Source organism: Lytechinus pictus, chromosome 3, assembly GCF_037042905.1.
Source record: "Lytechinus pictus isolate F3 Inbred chromosome 3, Lp3.0, whole genome shotgun sequence".
Lineage (NCBI taxonomy): Eukaryota > Metazoa > Echinodermata > Echinoidea > Temnopleuroida > Toxopneustidae > Lytechinus > Lytechinus pictus.
Window position 1 is genome coordinate 40,369,040 of NC_087247.1, and position 24,677 is coordinate 40,393,716.

At 35.0% G+C, this 24,677-nt stretch overlaps 1 protein-coding gene across 1 annotated transcript; it reads right to left on the reverse strand.

Annotated features, from left to right (window-relative positions):
• Positions 1 to 4,104: 4,104 nt before the first annotated feature.
• LOC129257248 (uncharacterized) lies at positions 4,105 to 14,179 on the reverse strand. The gene is made up of 4 exons (XM_054895531.2): positions 13,947 to 14,179; positions 10,887 to 11,306; positions 10,030 to 10,219; positions 4,105 to 7,356 (listed from the first exon to the last, which is right to left on the reverse strand). Exons 2-4 carry the CDS (start codon positions 11,267 to 11,269, stop codon positions 7,246 to 7,248), a joined length of 684 nt encoding a protein of 227 aa, XP_054751506.1. The 5' UTR covers positions 11,270 to 11,306; positions 13,947 to 14,179; the 3' UTR covers positions 4,105 to 7,245.
• Positions 14,180 to 24,677: the final 10,498 nt, after the last annotated feature.

A 24,677-nucleotide genomic window follows, 5' to 3' on the forward strand; every position in this document is an offset into this window, starting at 1 on the left:
GCTCATGTCATATGTTGCAATAATCTGAAATCTATTGCAAATTTAGTCTACTTTTTTGTAAAAGAAAGTAGAAATTGACTTGCTATGGTGAAAGTTGATCTTTGATTTACAAATCAATTGCAAATAATTTTCCTCCATCACACCGAGTGACGGTTTCAATCAAAATTGACAAAAATGAAATGTGTGTGATATAGCATAAGGCTTTCATCCTCATCAAGTATCCAATTTATGACTCACAACTTAACGATCATGTGTAGGTATTAACACAAAAATATTCTTTTAGTATAAGTAGGTTTTAAAAAAGGTAATAGTAAATGTATGTCAATGTAATTTAGATATTCTCATTTGCTTTTGTTATTGATTTGCAAAAATGAGTTTAGTATTTGCTAATCAATCATGAATATTTTTAGTACAATGATTCCTTTTACATGTTTATTCATTTAATTCGTTCATTTTAGATGTATGACAAATTAGATAAATCAGCTATATTAAATGTATATTTATATTGAAATCATAATTATAAATGTCACCTTTTTGTATTGCTGAGTGCTACCATTAGATCATTAAAGCAAATGACTATGATTTTGATAAATTCACCTTTTTATAGAAGTCTCAACCATTCCATGCTTTACTTATGCCTGGAGATTAAAACATGATAATGCTTAACTTTTAACTGTATTCTGACCATTTCATAGCTTTTCTACAAACATCTATTTTAAGTTATGTACAAGTACCAGTATGTTTAAATTGTAGAAGTTATTTACCACTTTTTAAAGATAAGGGAAGGTGGGGTAAGTTGTGACACTTTTTGCATTTTGCATATTAGAATTGATATGACTAATAATATTGAAGAATTAAGTACCTTGTGTTTAAATTTGATTCTTGGGAAACATTTTTTCACCTATATATAACTTTCTACCCCGACACTGAAAGTCATTGTGACTTTTGAAAAAAACGATGTCAAATGGCTTAACTTGTCCCATCTGTGGGGTAAGTTGTGCCACCTTCTGGGGCAATTTGAGCCACAAAAACTATGTACAAAATGTATGTGGAAAGAACCAGCATGTCAAGTTTTTATTTAAAGTATTTTCACTTGTTAATTCTCTATGAACACTAACATCCTCTAAAAGTAAAAGAACTGTCATGTGAATTCGCTCCTTTCTGCCTGCATATCAATGGCTTTTTAAGGTTTGTTTGTTTTTTATTATAAATTACCATGGCTCAACTTGTCCCATGCTGGCTGGCTCAAATTACCCCACTGCAGTCCGAACTTAATGCGGTATTTTCACATCCACACATTTCTTATGCATCCATCATGTAAAAGACTATGACAAGAATGAGAATCCATACCTGGACTAACAATATTGTTCGTATTTCTTTATCATATTCAAAGACGTGTGTGGTTTCAAAGCACTTATCTATTTCACACCCTTTTTTACTTTTTTGTCTGAAATTTGTATTTTTCCCTCTAAAAAAGTACTTTTTGTTTCAAAGTTGAAAACAATGTGGTGGGGTTAAGGGTTATGTAATGGGTCATCAATGCATGACACCACATCAATGTCTGACTCATTCATCATTGGCCTGGGTGTGGTGGCTCAACTTCCCCTATGCTCAACTTACCCCGCCTTCCCCTACCTAACTGTCAGAAGCATGACAATTAAATCCGACATTAATGCATCCAAATATTATGCATTGTAGGCCTTTCCAAATATCCCTAATAAGCTTAAGGCTTGTATAATGCACCATACATAGTGATATGGTCACACCATGGACCTATTATGGTCACACAGATGAAATTGAACGCAGGGCCAGTATTCAATTTGATACTTAAGCCAGAAGTTTAAGTATTTTGCTTAAGTAAAATACTTATCCATCCTTGGTATTCAATTGTATTTTTGGCTAAATATTTAATTTAATCTTAAGTCTGGCTTTGCGTGCAGTTTAACAACGTGGTATACGCATATATTTTGCGCATTAATGGATTCATACATTGCATGTTATTTGGATCTAACCTTTTGATGTCACAATGGTTATCAGTATTGGATTTTGCTTAAGGTTGGCTTGATAAAGTAAAATACTTAGATGTGATCTGAATACGAGTAAAGCATTTTGCTTAGCAAGTAAAATGCTAAGTAAAATGCTTACAAAATCAATACTTTCAATTCACTGGTGGATCCAGGGGGGGGGGACACAGCCGGCCGTTGCCCCTCCCTTTTGAGAGCCATAATAAAAATTTATAAATGTAAATATACCACTGTTACCCAAGTGTGCCCCCCCCCCCCCCCGTTTTGAAAGTGAGGACCCTTTTTTTTTGCTTTTCAACTTTTCCAAGGACGAAATGACCTACGATTTTAGGTGAATACCTTTTTTTTTCATTGGACAGGCATGACAATTCTCCGCGTTTCCGCGGATTTCCGCGTTTTTTGTTTGCTGAATTCCCCCCCCCCCCCCCCCCCCAAAAAAAAAAAAAAAAAAAAAAAAAAAAAAAAAAAAATCAATTTTTTTTTAAACCAGGGAAGTGCTATTGCTATTTTTTAGTATTTTTTAGTTTTTTTTAATTGAATTTTGGACAAAAAATCCATATAAATACTTCATTACAATCATTCAACTCAAACAGGTTTTTGGAGTTGTAAAATTGATAAAACCCAGGAGCTTAAGGGGGCGTTGCCCCCTGGACCCCACCCGTTAGCAGCGAGCGGCTCGCCCGGTGGGCTTTGCCCACCGTCTTGTCAACGACATTTCCAAAACCCTTTCAGCTTTTTTTTTCATACCCAATTTTCATGCCTGATTGGAGAAAATGTGCCCCCCATTTTGGAAAATCCTGGATACGCCGTTTCAATTGAATACTGGCACAGGGCCCTTACCATCGGTCTGTTTAGTTGGTGTGACTGAAACATACAGTCTAAGCTGTGCCTTGAAAAGCATCTTATACCATACATCAAATCAGGTTTCTCAAATTCAAAATAAGGGTTCAGAGGGGAATGCAGAGCAGGATCACTGCTGAATTAAAGATGTGGCTCAGACTTTTTCAAGGTTTCTAATATGACAAGCAATTTATATAAATTTGTTATGTTCATAATATATAAATTAACACTGCAGTATGTTCTCACAAATAAATTTTAACAGGTTGTGATAATGAACAATGTATTAAAGTACATGCATATTTAGTTTAGTAAAAGAAGTCATTGTGTCATAACACTTCATGACAATAATATCACCATAATGTATCACTACTGAATGCCATTTATTTCCCTTATTACTTGGTACTCGGCTCTTCCTCATTTTCTAACAGAATCAACTGGCACATTTGGTTGGTTTATAAACACATAAACCCTTGGTTGTCGGCATGTTGGATTCCATTCAAAACTTGTCCATTCCAACAAAAAGTCATGTAGAAAGTTTGGTGTTAAATATGAAAGTTATGACATTTTCAACTACTGCATATTTCCACATATTAGTAATATGCACATCGTTGGCAGCATGCAAATGAGAGAGCAATTGAAGTCATACACTCATTTATGTATTTCATTACTTTTAAAATCAAGCAGTTCAAGTTTTTCCACCAAAATTGTAAAACTTCGATTTGATTCCCCCTAGAACTTTTCTTGTCGTACCTCCCACTTCCCTGGTTTAATGTTAAACACATCTGAAAAAATGTTGAAACTCTCTCTGAAGTTTTTTTTGTTTATACAAACCGACTTGAAACGGGTGGAATTCTCAGAATCAAGAATGGTACAGTGATTATTCTTTGTGCAACTACAATAATGAGATCTGTAAAACAAAATAATTTCAAACCAAATACATATCACTTTTATTTACATATATACAATTTGCTTACAAAAAATCACATACAGTTTACTATATTTCATTTCTATGCTAAATTTGTTCATGATCATCTTATATACGTACATCATGATTTCACTCAAAAATATGTCATTCTACTAAAATACTTTTTTTCTCTTCGGAAAAGAGACATGACTTTTTTTAATATCGATAAAGTTGCTTGATCTTGCATAGATTACATAATACTTTAAATCAATTGTTCTCAAATTACCACCATGATATACAAAATAGTTGATTCACTGAGAAATAGAAAAAAAAATTATGTTGATACATATTGCCTCTTTGATCTATTTAAATATTAAAACTGAAAGGCTATGGAAAATGCAGCACATCACCTTGCTCATTAAATATGAAATTCAACTCACCAACAGCTCTACATGATTAACAAGATAAAGTTACCTTAACTTTACATTATACTTCATATTCCCCTATAACCTAATTACTCAATACTCCATAAAATCACTGCCTGTCAATATCATTTCCTCTTTTTTTATCAAACCAAGATGATTGAGCTCTACCTTAAATACATTATGAAACATTAAATTTAGAGTTGGTTGAAAAAAAAGTTTTCTAATGAAACCTCTGCTATCTAGGTTGTAGCCTATAGCTATTTTTCCTGTAAATTTTGTTATTCTCCATGTAGAGTTTAATAGAGAATATAGTTTATACAATATATATACATGTGGAGAACAATTTATTTTCAATTAATACTAAACTTGGCACAAATGCTGAAAATATGAGTATGATCTTAAAGATGTATTTTACCTACAGGGATACATTCAACATTGAACAAGAGCTGATAAAATGTAACACGATATAACTGACAATTTCATTATCTTATTTTGATAATTACAATATAATTTCAGAAACTAATTTAACCCTGACTTCCATGTTGGTCTGGATGCAGCCAGAAAAAAAATTGATGAGGATGATCTACAAATGCCAATAGCTCTGTAAATTGAGTTCATTAAAAAAGTAATTTGGAATTTCAAATTGTATTTGTTGTTTTATGTTTGCTTTTCTTCTCCTTTTTTTTTTTTGGGGGGGGGGGGGGCAGTCCGCATACACCAATCATTGGGATGCCTTCAAATATCATGAACATGGAAATGGTGAAGAATGAAGATATATTTTTTCAAAATACTTCCTCAGGTTGGTATATGGGCAATTCCATAAAATATGTACGTCTGACCCCATGTGTGGGACCTTCATGAAATTTTCTGTCTCTGATTTCTGGTTCTTTTGACAGTCTGTAATGCTCTCATAAGATCATGAATTGGTCATTACCCAAAAAGAAGTAAAACTTGAGAAAAATGGGGTCGGATGTACAAAAAGATTGATTAGTTTACGAAATTGCCCATATTACAGTAATTACATAGGTAACAAATTACAGTACAATCACCATATTCCCACATCCTTAAATCTGAGTAACAAGTTTATAAAATTCTTGGATTCCTTTAAAATGCAAACCCTAATATGGTTACTTTAAAGAAAGACCCATTGGATAAAACAAGAGTAAAAGCAAAAAAAAATCAACTATAAAATGTTGAGGGTCAACGTATCAATCCAATAATGTGCTATTTAAAACAAGTGGAATGCCTCTGGCCGTCTCACCTGCATCACGCGATTCAATATAGCAGCAGTGCTGATTTTGAAAACTACTATAACTCGCACAAGATGTTCAGTGATACTTGGTTACTCTTATTTCCACGTTTTATGAACTAGACCAATACACTCATAGAGATATGATGGCAATTCAACAAATACCCCCAACGTGGCCAAAGTTCTTTGACCTTACATGACCTTTGACCTTGATCATGTGACCTGAAACTCGCACAGGATGTTCAGTGATACTTGATTACTATTATGTCCAAGTTTTATGTACTAGACCAACACACTTTCAAATTTATGGCTGTAATTCAACAAATACCCCAATTTGGCCAAAGTTCATTGACCCTAAATGACCTTTGACCTTGATCATGTGACCTGAAACTTGCACAGGATGTTCAGTAATACTTGATTACTATTATGTCCAAGTTTCATGAATCAGATCCATAAACTTTCAAAGTTATGATGGTAATTCAACAGATACCCCCAATTCGGCCAAAGTTCATTGACCCTAAATGACCTTTGACCTTGGTCATGTGACGGTCATGTGACCTGAAACTCATGCAGGATTTTCAGTGATACTTGATTAACCTTATGTATAAGTTTCATGAACTAGGTCCATATATTTTCTAAGTTATGATGACATTTCAAAAACTTAACCTTAGGTTAAGATTTTGATGTTGATTCCCCCAACATGGTCTAAGTTCATTGACCCTAAATGACCTTTGACCTTGGTCATGTGACATGAAACTCAGGCAGGATGTTCAGTAATACTTGATTAACCTTATGGCCAAGTTTCATGAACTAGGTCCATATACTTTCTAAGTTATGCTGTCATTTCAAAAACTTAACCTAAGGTTAAGATTTGGTGTTGACGCCGCCGTCGCCGTCGGAAAAGCGGCGCCTATAGTCTCACTCTGCTATGCAGGTGAGACAAAAATTACTAAAAGAAATTCTGAAATATTCATGTATGTATACGACAGGCTAACTGGGCAGTGATGATAAATTTTACCTGCATAAACTTATTCAAGGGGTACACTCACATATAGTCAAATTTATCATATAATTTAAAATAAATTTCAAATGATGTACATGTACAGTAACACCCACTCACTGTGGAAGTACAACTCTAAATATCTTGGAAAATACTTCCGATTCTTGTGTCACTTATTATGCCAACTTTCCACATATCTATAGTATAGAAGTAAATTATTAAAATGTTTGAAATAGTTCAATTCAATACAATAGTAATAAATGTGAGTCTGAGTAAGTCTAATCTCTTTGGACAAGAGAAGTAGGTTTGACTTGGGCAAAATTTGATTTAGAATGGGTAAATATCACATGCTTTGCATTAACTGTTCTATAAATACACATGTACTTCAACTAAGGAGAATTTGCCTTATATGCAGACTATACTATCACTGTCTTGAAGTGTACGCATAGATGGTCTTGTTGCCCAAGCAGCATTTTAGTGACTGAAATTCTACATGTAGTTACACAAATGAAAAGCCAACATAATTTTGGTTCTTCAAAATTTGCTTCCTTATTCCATTTTTATTCCATCTTCTTCAGTTCCATACAGTTAAATGATTGAAAAACACAAACAAAATATCAAAATATATACAAGAGTAAATGTCAATTCAACATGAAAATAACTTAATGATACATGACCTTCACATACTCTTATGTAATATTGCAACAAATCAGCATCATAAACAATTGCAAACATAAATTTACATAAAGTACACAAACATGACCTTTAACAATAAACAACAAACAAATAGAAAAATATGTCATTCATCGCAACGATTGACTCCAGTTGATAGGGTTATACTTGAGGAGCTCCTGCTCTACTACATTAGAATGATCTCTGGTTTGCCTCGTGTCCTCCCATTTCTTCTCCATTAGCTGCGTTGAGAGAAATAAAAAAATGAGGGAAAATTAAATTTGTGTCGAAGTTAATAACAAGCTTAAGGTATTAATTGGCAAAAATAATCAGCATCTTAAAAAGGAATGATAAAGACATTTTAGAAAGCATTCAATTCATGCTTAGTCTGAAACTACATTACATCGCAAAGAATATTCTTGACACAAAGTTTGTTTTTAATAATATAATTAATAAAAGTTACTTGGAAGCACAATCATTTTTATCAAACAGTCATAAACTGTCAGCGTCATTACCGTTCTACTGTAATTCTATCCCAGTTGTTTAAAAGGCATCTTATTCTCATGGGTGATTTAAATCATGAACATTGTGTTCTCTAAAACTAAAATGTCCTGTAAAAACAGGACATTTTATGACACGTGGACGTGGTGTACTTAAAGGGGAAGTTCACCCTGACAAAAGTTTACTGTAAGAATAGCAGAAAAATAAAAGATATTGCTGAAGGTTTGAGAAAAATCCATCAAATAATTAAAAAGTTATTAGAATTCTAATTATGTGATTTGTGACATCAAAAATGCGAGCAGCATTTCTACATAGCGAATGATAAAAAAATCAATAAAATATTTTCTCTGAAAATTGAAAATGGTTTTTACTGTACATTTTTTTATATCAATAGACAAATCATTTTACACCCGATCATGAAGAGAAAACAAAGATACATGTAAGTCACAAGGAACCATTAAAAAAAGGAAATTTATAGATTTTATATTACATAACATATATATGGGGCAGCTGCTCGTTTATGATGTCACAAACCCAAAACTTAAAATTCTAGTATTAACTTTCTTAATCTTTAATGGATTTTCGTCAAACCTTCACGAATATTTATTATATTTTTTTCTATTTTTGTTACAATAAACTTTTCTTCAGGGTGAACTTCCCATCTAAACAGAGTTATCAGTTCAGAGGGATCGGTTATCAGTGCAATTTAAACAACCCCAATGACTATCTAATCTTTTGAATACACATAAGAAATAACTCAATAACACCCTCCTGGAATTACTGCATCTGTGGGTATTCACACCTGCTTAATATGGAAAATATCTATAAATTACTTTTTCAGGCCTCTAAATGCCAGATTATACATTTTTGGTATTTACTTCATTTTCTACCAGATAAAATTTGCATGATAATGAGGATGTAAAAAATCACATTCTTAAAGCAAAAGATTTTATCGGTTTTGGCTTCAGAACAAAAGATTCCAATATCTATATTGCAAATACATGTATACACCAACCTGGTAGTTTGTAATGAATATATACTAGTTTGCTGGTGCTTTTTTTCGGAAGGGGGGGGGGGTAAATCAAGTATAATTTTCTGGCAAAATATTTTTTTTCAATGACTGGGCAGGTGTGAAATCACCTACTTGGTTTCATCAAAGTCACATAAAAGACATCACTTGAAGACAGCAAGTGTGTTTACAGATGCTATGTAAATACAAAATTCAAGTGCCATTTCTGATCATACATATCAAGGGACTCTAAGAACTTGGTGTAAGCTAATAAAATATTTGGTGATCATCATAATCACATGGTATGGACAAAATCTCAAAGTTTTGAGAGCTTAAAAGCAGCGGCTAATATTGATTTGACTGAGCTTCAAGGTCCCACTTGTCACCTGTGTCTGTAGTATGTTCTTAAAATGAGACCTAGGCAAACAAAATTGTACTGGAAATCATTTAGTTCTTCAAAAAATGAAATATAAAGGGACTGAAAACACCATCTTAATTTCATATTATATTAATTCTTTCAGGAGATCTAGTAAATGATAATTTTTCAGTCACCGATATCTTAAAAGTGTCTGTGCACACGAATTGGATTCATATAACTATATCAAATACAACATGAATCAAATAATTTTTTAAAGAAGACCTTTGTAATATTAGCCTAGATGCCTTTAAATGTTTTTTTCCTGATTTGATATACCGGTAGATGTACCACTATCAATCTGAACAAGGTTAGTATTGTTTTATTATATTCTAAGAAGGGTCCAAGTTTAACTTGAAATTTTCAGGTTTGCACTAAATGCCATAAAGGGACTTGTAAAATGTCAAGGATGCATGATAACACCAAAACAACCTACACAGCCTGATCATCATCACCTACATGTATCAAAAGGTCATGGGTGGATCTCAATCAAATGGGTAGTGTACATGTATGTTTTCAACACATGCACGGATGCCAAAGAAAACTAACATGTCTGCTGCTGTCTTCTTTTAAATGACAGGCTTGACATGGAATTCTTTTTTACTTTATTTCTACCAATCACAAATTAACACTGTTTAAGAACATATGTATGCCTAGTCTCAGTTAGATGTTCATTATCGACATGAATTAAGGGTAATAATGATATGTTAAGCTTATAAAGCGCATATATTAATGGTACTGTGCTCCATTAGATAAATCTTAACGTGCTCTGAAAAATCAAGGGGCACCTGGTACTCATAGCCATTCATATTATGGAAAATAAGAGTATTTGGTATTGATCTGCCAGAACAAAAGCATAAAAAGACAATGCTGTTTGAAAGAACTACATAACCACTACCCAAAGCGCTAACCAAGACCTTGCACATACCATAACAGATCAATATTGCTACCTTGGATGGTTTTGTTAACATGATAGACAAACAACTTTACCTTTTTGTTCTCATCTCTGAACTGGTGCAGATAAAGGGATTTCTTCTTGAGCGCTTCTTTGTCAGTATCCAGACATTTCCTGTCGTAGGCTACAGCTGTCTGACTCTCCACGAAGCGATCCTTCATAAAAGTTTTGTGATGAGAATCCTTCTCACTCATCTGGTCTTTCAGTGAGCTCCGGATGTGTTTCCTTGTGGAAGGAGATAAGCAATTAACAAATCAATTAATTACATATTTTAAGGGGGGGTGGAATTAAATGGATATAAATCTGCTTGTCATTCAATTGGCAAGTGTTTGGTTCTGATTGCTTAGAATGGGTTTTGAAATGATTAGTCATCATCAAACATCAAGAAGATTTTGACTTTTAAAAATCTCACGCAAAACAGGTAGGGTGAATTTTTTTCCCACAATGTGAGAAGATAAATATATGCTTTTGGGAGGATCCCGGATTATAAAAGACGAGATGTCATGACCAACTTTTGAAATGGTATTATCCAGCTACTTAAATACTGCAAATTAATTAAACATTACCCCCAATACTTTCATCCAAACAGTAACCAATGAACAACCTTTAAATATTTCATATTTATGCTATAAACTATGTCTATGAGATGTCATAAAGCGAGAGAGTTTACAAAAGCAACAACATATTTTTGAAATATTTTCTAGATGGCCTGAGCTACTGTACGTATCTGGAATATCCTGAAAATTTATTTTTACAATGTAGTTCTTAACTTTATTTTACTTAAGCTTGAGATCAATTCCTCATTTATCTTTATCATGCAAGTACTTCTTCACCAGCAATTTTGTTTTCAGCCGATGCTAAGTATTGTTAGAACTTTCAATGCGTAACATACCTGTGGTCCTCTTGTTCCAGCTTGCTGCCATATATTGGCTTCATCCATGATCTATGATACTTATGATATTGTTCTCTTTTCATATTCAGTGATCTCAATTCATTCTGAAAGTGTGGGTTCGTGGTTTCTAAGCTGACAGTCCTACTGAACTTAGGCGGGTGAAGGGGATCAAGGCGGGGGTACGATCTTCCTAATCCCTGAGCGGTATGTGAAGATGGTTTGCCATCAATGTGATGGGTAGCAGATCCTCCCCATGAGTTTGATAGTTCACGGTAGCCGATAGAAGAAAAGGATTTACGTTTGGGTTCTCCATCGCAGATCCCTGGGTGGATAATGCTTTTGATTGAAGTTTCAGCTGGAGCAAGTCGAGGAAGGGTTGTCATTTTTTAAAGCGTTGGTTCTTTGCTTGGATTCATCAAGCTACATCAAGTGAAAAAAGGAAAAATGAACTGAAATGAGTCGATAATTGCTCTTCAATTTATTCAAGTAGGCTTACATGTGTATCTACTAAATTCCTGTCATTTTCAATTTTATGATACATGTATATTGTGAGGCAAGAGAGTTTAAAATGACATGTGAATAAACCCTGATTTCACCTTAGCAACACATCAGACTTCTAAATTTTGAGTAAATTTTTTTTTTTTAAATAATTTATTTCATGAAGAACTTTAAATCAGAAATTGAAACCTGTCCATTTTGCAAGATGGATTAAAGAATTTTTTTTTTCAAATTAATTAGGTCTGGATCTGGATGCATACAGTGCAGGACCATTTGGTATAGCGCACTGGGTGGGAGAGAGGACTTATGGAGATTACCAGTATGGTTTCGGACTTGCATGAAATTAGTATACTAATACTAACCTCGCAATACGTGTGAGTATACTAATACTAACCTCGCAATACGTGTGAGTATACTAATACTAACCTCGCAATACGTGTGAGTATACTAATACTAACCTCACAATACGTGTGAGTGGACTTGCCTTTCAACTAGGTTTGTTGACTGGAACCCAGCAAATTTCTTTGCTTTTATTTGCCTCTTTTGTCTTGTAGGTCTTGAGAAATTATTCAAAGGGAGGGCTGGTACCCAACCCCCTGACCACTTTGAAGTAGGTTGAGAGTCTTGCACATTTCCCCCTTGATGCATGGTCTAAGAAACTATTGAGTATTACTCAAGACGTCAAGTTCAGTTTCAAATCCTATCCAACAGTGCTGTGGGTCACAAGTCTTATTACACTCTTACTTGCTAGTCCTTTTTTTTATACTTCCATCCATGGTTTGTTACAATTGTTTAACCATTTCCATTCCATTCCTTGTTTATATTTGGCAATAAGTCATTATTGGCTATTTTTGCCACCCACTGTATGTAAAGTAGGGTAACAATTTTATTTATTATTATTATTTTTATATTACTTTTTTTTTAATTATTTCTTGTATATTCATTCCTTTTTTTTTCTATGAAAAAAAAAAAAAAAAAAAAAAATTGTCTTAATTTATTTAGCCTTAATTAAGGCTTAACTTAGATGTCTTACTTATTACACTGTTAAGTTAAGGCTTTTAACTTAAGCCAAGGACAGGTGTTAATTCTAAGTTAAGTCTAACAAAATTAATAAAAAAGTTTAATTTGGGATACTTATAATGAAGTATGGTAGTGTATCCTATTGCCGGACACCTTTATTTCAGTGCTTTAAAAATGACAACTAGAGGAAATACAATCAAGAAAAAATCACACTTGCTATTCCAAATATTATGAAAATTATGAATGGCAAAAAGAAGCTGCTGAAAACTGCTTATCTAATAAAAGAGAGCCAATGGAGTAAATTAGAAAGTCAAAAAGGGGCCTAAGCTTTCGATCCTAGCAGAATCTTCGTCGGAGGCAAAATGACAAACATATAAAGTGGAACAACCATAATATAGTATGGTTGTTCCACTTTATATGTTTGTCATTTTGCCTCCGACGAAGATTCTGCTAGGATCGAAAGCTTAGGCCCCTTTTTGACTTTCAAAAATTATGAATATGATAAAATTATTTTATATTTACCAACCATTTTCTTGGCATCGCAGTTGCCGCATACCCCTCCACGAAAAACAATTATTTTGCGCGACAAATTACATCATGATTCCGGACGCGCGCCGGACGGGTATTATAATGATGTAAGAACAAATTTGTGTGATTTTTTCTTCTTATATCATATCATGAGTAAATTCTAAGTTTTTATTTGCTTTTTATATCGAATCTGAGCAGAATAAATTTGTGTTTGATAACTTATTTTATTTTTTCTTGTTAGCTGCATGTTCCATGGCACTTTCCAATAATATATGCTCGCGTTCGTATCGTGACGCTCGTCAAGTTCTATCGATGCGCTACCGATCGACGGCTATACTCATGGTAAACCTCGCGCACGGGTACCTTGAGAACTAGCCGTCGACGATCACCAACAATACACCACACCTCATCATTCAATCGAAGGAGTGAACGAGATTGAAATTCGGCAAATCAGGCCCATATTTCCGTTAGAAAATATATCAATTGTTAATGTAAAACTATGTTATATGATATTTTAAGCATTTTCTGTCATTTTAGAGATAAATAAGGTAAAAGTTGGATTTTTTCGCCTTGTTTTTGCAATCTTGTTCTATGTATTGCTCTGTGAAATTTAATTGCGGAAGTACTCTTACGGTACAAAATTATTTTCGAACGCAGTAATATGCGCGTCCGGAATCATGTGTCCGGTAATACAATACGTGACTACCGGTATACTATCGTTAGAATTTCTCTACTAAAATGTTTATAATTAAATATTTATCATTCGAGTCTACCTTACGTTCTATGTTAGTGGGGTCTACCGCATACCGTAGGCCTTGTCGATAAACCAACGCTACGGTCACTCACACAAGCAAGCGAGGTTAGTTGTGGCGGTCGCAGCTCTTGAACGCGAGCCAGGACATCCCGGCCCAGCCGGAAGCTCGGTGGGGGAACGGCAGGGATCCGACACTCGCACACGTCACCTCCTCAAACAAACTCAACTTATTCCTAAAATTTCCTCAAACTCAAACTTACCTGAAAAATGTTAACATTGATTTTACTCCATGTCATAAACCAGTCTCACAATTCATGAAATCCTTTTACATTAACTTAAAATGAAAGCTTTTGTTTCTCTTATCACAGAAGTTGAAATTGTTGGTTTGTTGCTATTTTTGTAGTGCCGAACTGTATGCGACAGGTGTTTATAGGTCACGTGAGTCAACGTCGCTAGGACAACACACACTCCGATTCCCAGCGCGACTCAGCTCAGCTAGCTATATAGCTAGCTGCTAGCTCGAGAACAATTTTGTTTTAATATGACAATAATAAATTGTTAACGGCTTCAATACGCGAAAGTGGGGGGGGGGGGGGCTTCAGTCCCCCACTTTTTCCATAACCATGTACAAAAACCCCGACAAAAACGTAAAATTTACCATATGATTGTGATTTTTTGCATGGTCAGCCCCCCCCCCCCCCCACTTTGAAAACCGTTCCGCGGCCCCTGCAATATTCGTCTAGGTTTTATTTATTAACTATTAGTTTTTGGGTTTTTTAGCATTTGGAAAATCTCTCTCTTGTGTTTTGTTGTGATTTTTTTACACTCGAAAAGAGAATGATCGAGTAGGCCTATCCCTATATGTATGATGTCGAGTTTGTAAGTGGAATCGGGGAGTGGAGTTTGTCTTAAAGTATATTAGTATATATCTACATTACCACCAATTTTATATGTATTGGAAGATAGTGTGATATGTAACACGCAATATGATACTTAGTTAATAATTACATACATGTATTTCAAAAGAAAAAAGGTAGCAAGTTAAAGGAAAAAAAAATGATATGTTATGTTCGTGCTTCCAAAAAGAGAGAAATCAAAATGTATAGTGTTATATAGCAGGGGCAGATCTAGACAGGAATAACCGTCGTTTCTGGGGATTTATTCAACAATTTCTGACATTTTACTGTACTGTAATTTATGTATGGTGAGTGGAGCCAACGTAGTTCAGCGGAACAACCAAAATACAGAGACTGAAGCTTTTGGTCTAGGGCAGATCCAGCCTTCACCAATGGGGGGGGGGGGGGGCGGAATTTTTTTCAGCCACATTTTCCCGATCGGCCGCTCGAAGTTGATTTTTTTTTCTTTGAAGGGGTAGTCCTAATAGTCAGTTCTTAGCTTTATTCTTATAAATCAACAAAAATATGAAATAATCTCATAAGCCTTATCTAAACAGTGCGAGCGCGAAGCGCGAGCTATTTTTTCCCCCAAGTATTTTGTCCTAAAATTAAAATATTCTGGGCAATGTTTGTGATCCTAATTCCTAAACCATATGTATCCAATTAAATAATTACTGCGAGAGTAAAGCGCGAGCAGTAAGGAAGGGAAGGAAAAGGAGAGGAGAAAAGGAGAAAAAAAAGATGAGTGAAGGAAAAAAGTGAATGAAAAAAGGAGGGATATTGGAAATTGGAAAAAAAAAAATACCTTTCATATAATTTAATATAAAACTAAAATCTCGCTCGCGCTTTGTGCGAGCATTGCCTTGTTTTAGATATATACATATATATATATATATATATATATATTATAATATATATCATAACATGTATATTATATATCTTAATATATATATATAAACGTGCTTAAACTATGTAAACTGTTCTCTTTCGAGGTTGGAATGTCAAACATTTTTAGCTCGCACTTCGTACACAAAAGATACCCATCCTAAACATGGTTACAAAGGGCTTAGAATGTCATTTTGTGTGAGTGTATGTAGATGTGCATGAGGGGAGGGGGCTAGGATGTTTGGGTTTGATTTTATATGGGGGAAAGGAATTGGTTTCATGTAAGGGTGTGTGTGTGTGTGTGTGTGCGTGTGCAAGAGAAGGAAGAGGGAGGGGTCCCTCAACTGCTTGTCCTCTCTTACTCCGATTTTTGTTAGGTCAAGTGGTCTGGTTGGTTTAGTTTTTTTCTTTTCGAAAGTTGGTTTTTATTTCCGTCTCGGAGCCTCATCCTTGAAAACTTTATCTTGTTTTTTATTTTTAATCTGATTTTTTTAATGCTCTAGGATTTTATGTTTGTAAAATACTAATTGTCTTCATGAATACTGTGATTCTTGATTATTCACTTTAATAAGAAATTAAAAATATATATACAATTTTTTAAATCAGCTTTTAGCGCCAGATCAGGGGAATGTGGATGATAAATGTCCCCCGAGTGAAAGCTAGATCCGCCCCTGTTTTATAGGGAATTATTTCGACTTTTGGACGTGGCATGGTAGCTTTAAGTGGACTTTATCAACATATGAATATAAACTACCCAATATTGTCAAATATTATGGTAAAATGGACGTTCATCGTCATTAAGAATTTGAAAAGGATGGTTGGAATGGAAATTACAATAGGTAAATATAGGAAACTAACACATTTTAGACGTAGGCGTTTTATAATAAAGGGTCACTATTGCAGTTGGTTAAAAGAAAGGTCACTTTTCAAAGTATTATGGGCATTTATTAATAGGCAATAAAATGGGCAGCTTTACGTAAAGGACACTTTTCATGGATAAAGGGGAAATTCTGAGCAGGGCGAACTATGAACTCCCTGCCCCCTATTATAATTGATATCAGAAATGGAAAATACGATGAAACGTCATAAAAACGAAAGGAAAAATGAAAGGAAAATCACAGAATGATACAAAAATATACAGAGTACATAAAGCCTTTTTAGTCAATTCGGTTTGAAAACTATCCCGATCGGCGACCCTATCCGCATTAATTGAACCCCTGTTGGATCAACGAGTGAAATGAAATCTGCTTCGCAGAGCTATTTTAACTTCCCATGTTGAAAGTTAGCCCCTAGGCTATACATGGGAAGGGGTACGTAACGACTTGTTGTGCGGCATCTATACCTGACAGACTGAAAATGTCCCTTTGTATTTTCAATATCAATGTTATTACTATTATCTACTCATTTATTTATTAATTCATCTGTATTATTTTTCAATAATTATTTATCCATCTTTATTCTAATTTAACCAACTAATTCAATGATTAATTGATTAATAAATCAATTAATTACTATTTTTGGTCAAGAAAATAACATTTTGGTTTGGGGGCTTACAAAACAAAGGCCTGTATACAAAACTTTAAAAAAAAAACGAGATTGCACAGCACAGTATCATGGTGTCTTTTAAAATTCTTTTGAGCTAAATCGTCCGGAAGTGCCACAACTGCCCTCAGACACAGATAGTCATGGAAATAGTCTAGGGGGAAGGGGGTGACTCACAAACAAACGAACAAAAGAGAAACAACGAGGCTATTTTATTTTCATGAATATTTTACAAATTGTTTTAGACACCCTCGTGTGTCACACCGGAGACGGTTCTCCCCCTGTTCCGACAACAGCCCTACAAAATATAACCTATACACAAGCAAGACAAGCGCCAAGTCCACCTTTTAAAAAAGCAGGTTACTGAGAGAAACGGGTCAATCGGAGGGGGGGGGGGGGGCAGGGGGACATTCCCAGTAGGAAAAATACCCTTTTTCAAAATGGAAAGTGCCCTTTTTTCAAAACGATATGTACCCTTTTTCAAAATAAAATACCCTTTTTTTAAGTAAGACATAATACATTTTAGTTTAGAAAATCTCATTTATTTTGGGCTTGCGCTTCACGCTCGCATCAATTATTGTTTAGAATGTACTCATTCTGTGCTTGGTTACAAATAGTGCTTAGAATGTCCAGTTTTCAGGTTGGAATATCACAAGTTTTCAGCTCGCGCTTCGCGCTCGCATTATTCGATTGGTGAGCTATGTATCCTCTTCATCAGTCGCTAAATGCAGTCCTTACCAGTTTCTTTTTATGGTCAGTGTATCAAAAAAATCAGCTCGCGCTCGCGTCAATTCTCTAGTTAGATACACATCTTTTTCATGATGACAAAAACTGCTCGGAATGATTAATATTCAGGTCTTTATTAGTCAATGAAATGTTCCAAAGATTTGAGCTCGCGATTCGCGCTCGCAACATCTCGGATATTAAAAGGATGCCCTTTAAAAGTAATTTCCGCGATAATTGACCGAAAAGCGAGTTTCACAACTTCAGATTTGATTTTTTTTTCCAAACCATAAATCTAATCAATCTGAAATCAATTTAAAAAGGCTATGCTCAACTTAATTACTACAAGACACAGCAACTGCTTAGCGCAGATGATAATCTCGTGCTGAAAATGTCCGTTTCCATCAAAATGCAAATTTTGACATATTAGTGCCCTATTTTGGCTTTGCCCCCAAACGAAAATACGTTCCGCCGCCCCTGGGTTCAATGAACAATTTGAGCAAATTTCCAATTGATTCAAAGAAGGTTACGATTGTGAATTCGAAACTCTCTGCCTTTTTAAATATGTAAAATCATCAGTTTTCTTCCCTCTGTTTCATTCCGGTAACTTATCATGTTAGTTGTAATAGGGGGACGAGCACGACTATCTGACGTGCCCATTCTTATCACAAGCTTTCAGAACTTGTGGGAAAATATGTTTATTTAGTCAATGTGATTCCGAAGGAATCAATAGTAAGCCTTGCCTAAACCATATGAAACCACTGTTGAAGGGTCCATGCACCTGCGTAAAGATGGATATGGGTTTGGGGCACTGTTTACCCAAAAGTTCCACGGCCAACAATCCCCCCCCCCAAAAAAAAAAAAATAATAAAATAAAATAAAATAACGAAATGGAAAGAGAAAGGGTGGAATATGATATTTCTGTTTAAAACGTTTTTTTTTCTTCAATTCTATTAAAAATAAGATTTCAATTTTATAGATGCCAATTTTTCCGTTCGCTCGCTCAAGACTTACGCCAGAGGCTTGGTCTGAAAAGTATAGTGTATTCCATTTCGTGCCTTTTGTCTGTAAAAAAAATATCTGTGTAGTTTGGAGATTTTGTCAATGTAATCACAGTCCATTACCTGATATTTCTTTATTACTTAAAAATACCGTCAAAATCCGAAGAAATTAAGCATTTTGCGATAACTGGAAAGTCGCAAATATGTCATTTATGATTTAAGATTTATGTCATGTGATCTTAGACAAAATATTTGAAAAAAAAAATAATTATACTTGAACCTCAAATGCCTGTCGATTTTTTTTCAAGGAATGGGGTAATATATCAATATTTTACAAGGAAAGTTGATAATATGCCTCATGATCGAATGAGGATTGCCATTTTAAGTTTATTCTTTCAAAATTATCAGGCACATGGTTTCGTCAGGAGGGGGGGTGGGAGGTGTGCAGCAATGAGTGAGAGAACAGGAAAGAGAATCTAACTATTTAAAGAAACACGATGACTCACTCTCACACCCTCCTCTATACATCAACCATTAGTTCTCATGTTCTCTTTCATATCATCAATATATAGTAAGACCAATGACGCCCCCATCATAGCAATGCCCCTCTAATGCCTCGACCAAACAGGCCACGCCAGCAGTTTACACAGGAAGTTATAACTATCCAGATAAATGCATAAAAGTAAGAAGAGTAATAGACATCAATTACTGTTGCGTAAGGTCAGGGCTGGACCCAATGAAATTTTCAAAGTTGGGGCACAGAAAAATTTCTCCACTTTCTTTGGCAAAATTTGTTTGACAATAAAAGAATTTCCATCATCACATCAAAAAAATGATACACACAAAGGAGGCACAATTCATCACATGCTTGATGGCAAAAGGGTTAAACTTTTGTTTTGGATGGTACCATCCCCTTATTCGCTTCTGCGTAACGTGTGTCACGTTGCATAATGAGTGGTTACGAGTGGTTCTGCTCTACATGAAACTATTAAGTTTATGGGGCAGTCTCAAGCCTACAACCCAAGACCCCATGGGTGACGATCGGTGTTCATGGTTGGAAGAGATGAAATGACACATTTTCTTCTTTTCTGTGAGGTTTCTTTTCATTTGGGGGGGGGGACTCGTCTACAATTTTTAGGGGCCAGAATGGTATTAAGGGCAAAAATGTTGACCTTTTCAACAACAAAAATCAAATTTTGTGATATATTTTGACATAGTACATTTAAAAATCATAAAGTTTACCTACGCGTTAGCTTTATTTTTACAACAAAACTAGGTACTGCATACATGTAAAGTCTAGATAAGCAGAGTGCGAGCTGAAATTTTTCAAAAATTGATCTTTAAATGCGCCTTTTTAGGGCTCTTGTCAGTTTTCTTTGTAATCTTTCCTTCTATTCAGTTTTTGGAATTTCAATTTTCATTTCTTTTGACTTTTGTATGTTCTCCATTTATTTTACATCATAAACCGGGATAAAATCATAAACAATTTTAACAAAAATTAAGTGACATTCAAAAATAGAGGTAGAAATAAACGGGGCACACCCCATGCGCTTGGTTGCAGGGAGGGGCAAATGTAACAATATAATGTCATGATTGTGTAAAAAATGAAAATAAACATGTCAATTCATTTTATTGTGGATATTCTAAATTTCTCCATCCATCTGTTTCTAATAATTTATGAAAGGATTCGAATGTTTCATTCAATAGCAATTAACATAAGAAAATTCCGAAATAAACTCGATGGCCATCATGACGACAATCAATACCACTATAATCATGATCATGATTTGTACTCCCTCCTGAGTCTCTCTCCTTATCATCATGATCATACTTTTTCATGTTTCATCATAAATATTATGATGTTCGGCCGTATATTATGGGGGAATGATAGCACACGCCACCCCCCCCCCGTAATCGACACCCATGACCCCAACAACGGGCGATACGATGACCTGGTGGAATCAATTAACATATCCTGTGGGGTTTTTGACGTGATAAAATGATAAAGAAAAAAAAAAGAGGATCACTCCATATTCACTATATACGCCTTCACGGCGCGAATGAAATTGTTAACATACCAATCATTAATCCACCTGTCATGTCAAAAAACATCAGAGAATAATTATCATTATTTTTTGTACATTTTATTTCCACATTAACTGCGTTTAAATTGGATTACAAAGTAATATTACGTACATACAGAATCACAAGATGAATACTATCCAGACAAGAAAATTTTGAGGAGCGTAAGTGCAACATTGTGCAGCGATGTGGCTGAAGCCGTGTATTCATGGAGAACCTCGTCAAAAGGTTTCATCACTGTAAGCTCATTACAGATTTAGGCTAAACTTTGAAAGAAAAGGAAATGAATGCGTATTGTACCGTCGATATAGCACGATTGTCGTGACCATAGAATCGTGGCAGGAATGTTGTCCGTATTACTTTCTATTGCAACGTTTAATTTTAAAAGGGCAATTGTGTCCTTTGGTCTAGTGTGAGACACCCCTCTTCCATTTTTGCTTTTAAAAATTGTAAATATTTTTTTTGCTTTTCCTTCATGAGCACATTAAAAATCCTGAATCAGTCACCGATAATCGGGTTAATATCGTAATATATTACAATATGATTTTTTTTAATCAAATTAATTTTTCATGCATTACTTAATTCATTTGTCATTTATTATTTATTGATATACATTCTGATGATGTCAATCGTTTGATGCTAATGTTAACTTCCAGCCGAAATATCATTAACAATTTTCAATGCATTACAATGACCACTATATCCTCTTCAGATTTTGATTGCACTTTACAGCATGACGTTTAACTTCAGAGGCAACGGAGAGCATCACCCCCCTCACCGTCACACACAATGTTTTAAATCAACAACGAACACGATGGGCGTGTGTAGAGGAGGGTGGGGTGGATTGGTAAGGGGGCTGTGTGACAGGAAATCCGTATAAGGGAGATGTATAACACCTCAATAGGAAAAGGTGATTATACTATACTTTATAATTAGATCAAGGAGGATTACATATAGGTGAATTTTATATGGATTGACACGGTCATCCTCTTGTCTAAGACCAACGTGTATGTCGATCAGGCTTCAAATAAACAAATAAAAATCTCTTATCCTTCTATGGGTGTGTTATTAAAAATATAGCAAAGGTCAATGGTGACAAGGAAAAAAAAACATCAGCAGCAATTTGAATTTATTGACCGCTGCATATTTAATGAAGTCTTCATAATGGTTCTTACAAAATCGGAACAAGATTCAAATCAAGAACTAAATCGTAGACGCCATCGATTATGAGCATAGATATATATTTTACATAATGATGCGCTCTGAAAGAGTCGATCATCATCATCATCATCATCATCGTAATCATCATCATTATTAATGATAGGCCATGCATCTAAACCATGGACCTACTATGACAATACCTATCGTAAACGATTTTCTTGACAATCAGGATGCGATTGGTGAATAGTTTTGATACGCACTCAGTAAAAAGGGGGATCGATTTTGCATTCGTGCTGCAACACAATCACGAAGGAGTAAAGAGGTGCAAATTTGCATTCCCCTAATAATGACACCTCCTAAAAAGATGCAAAATTTAGCCATCTGCGCCCTTAAAGGAGCAAAAATAGGCTTCTTAGGGTAGAAAGTTGTATCATGGACCTAGTAGTAGGTCCATGGTTGTTTAAAGAAGCCCCCATTGTTGAATTTGACGGTGCACAATTAAATCCTTTTCATACGGTGGTGGGTATGTTCCCCTTTCTATTATCTTGATATCATTTCAGCATTCCATATTATATTCTTATCAGTGGCGTACCTAGGATTTTCCACAGGGGGGGCAAAACCGTCCGCCAAAAAATTTGACAAGCAAAAAAAAAAAAAGGTCTTCAATCACAAATAAAGGATTTCGTACCAGAAAAAAAATTGACAAGCAAAAAAAAAAAAAAAAAAAAAAAAAAAAAAAAGGTCTTCAAGCTCGTGAGGGGGGCAATAAAGGTATTCAAGCTCGTGAGGGGGGCAAAAAAGGTCTTTCAAGCTCGTCAGGGGGGCTGGGATACGTCCTTTGCATGGGTTGTGGCTCGTCAGGGGGGGCAGACTGCCCCCCCTGCCCCCCCCCCCCCGTAGGTACGCTAGTGATTCTTATAATATTATTAAAAGCTGCGATGTTGAAAAAAATATTTCGAAAACGTTATTTGTCACACTTCTGCTTCCGATTCTGTTTTTGAAGAAAAATCAACACAATGATAGGACTATCACATCACTTTAAACTACTGAGTGAGAGATCAGTCGAATAAAGTTGTTGTTGGTCATATCTTATCTACATTATGGGGTATCAAGATTTAAAGAACATAAGTCAAGTACAATACTACATGTATGTAAATGGATCCTCTCTCTGCCTCTCACGATCAGGAGTATTGACGTATTATAGTGGAGATGATATAATCTTCTGCATGAATAGAAACCAAACGTATTTCGTTTCCAATGGGGCCTTCCAAAAGGAGATGATGATTCAGTGTATTATGTAATCATACTAGGAGGGAAGTGACTACAGTTGCTATTTTTGAACCGACGTGCGAATGAATTTAGATGTTAAATAGTTTTGTATTTTTTATGATCCCCTACAAATATCAAACTGGGGGATGGGTATAAAAACATCCTAAATGTGACTCAAATTCCACTAAATTAACCGAGAGGCGATTCATGCCATTAAATACAAGAGGGATATCTGCTTTATTTTTATAGTGACCAAGAGGGACTGCTGTTTAGTTAAAGGACTTATGGATATACGGGACGGGGAGGGGTTCCCCTTAAATGGATTTATGGTATTTTTTTTTTTTATACAAAACTCAACACAAAGTGTGCAGCAGATCATTCAATATTATAGTTAACGAATACAAGAACTGCCCTCACAATAAGCTTGGACGCTTTGCCCCCTCGCGCGTACGTAGATAATTTCCTGTATCTTTGCCCTCCCCTGAAAAAAAAACAAACTTACACGTACAGACAAGAAATTACCTGATGATTCCATAGAGCCAAGCTAAACTAAAATTAACTCTTCAATAACCAATTCTTAAAACATAAGTTTAGATCACAGGCGCTGGCAAGGGACAGCTCCTTTTTCATTGTCACATAATGGTAAATCACATTCAAGAGGAAATTTCCCCTGCCAGCGTCTATTTGGTTTGTTAAAACCAAAAATATAGCAACTTATCAATTAAGGTTGTCCTATAATCCATCTTAGGATAACAGAAATAGGCTTTGAATTCATGACGTCATCTGCGAGCAGCTAAATGTGATGATGCCATAGGCCTACTGCTTCACATTTCGATTAACTCATGGCATAGATTAATTGATGGCACAGAAGCGTGTTTACACATATATGCGGATCCAGGGGGCAAGGGGCCCGACCCCCCCCCCCCATTTGCGGAGCAAAACAAAAGAAAAAGGGGGAAAGAAAGAAAAAGAGAAAAAGAAGGGGGAAGAAGAGAGGAGAAAAATAAGAGGAGGAAGACGAGTGAATAAAATAAGGTCAGGGGAAGACTTTTAAAAAAGTGTTATGTAAAATAATGGTTTTATGGTGTGAATATCAACATTTGCACCTTGCGCTGTCCGTAAGCATTTTAATTGTTGAGTTATGTAAACCTCTATATTAATTTTATATCAAACTACTTAAAATACCCTTTTTATGACAGTTTATAAAAAAATTGATAACAATAAGATAACATTTTAAAGAATTTCTATTAACTGAATTGTCCCTATTTCAGAATGAAATATCGACAAGTTTCATCTCGCGCTAAGGTAGAGAAATAGGAAAATGTCCTCAGAATATCCCGGTCCTAGGTCAAAATAATGATTAAAAAATATCAGTTCGCGCTTCGCGCTCACATCATTAATTAAGTGCGATCCACATCCACTTCACAATTTT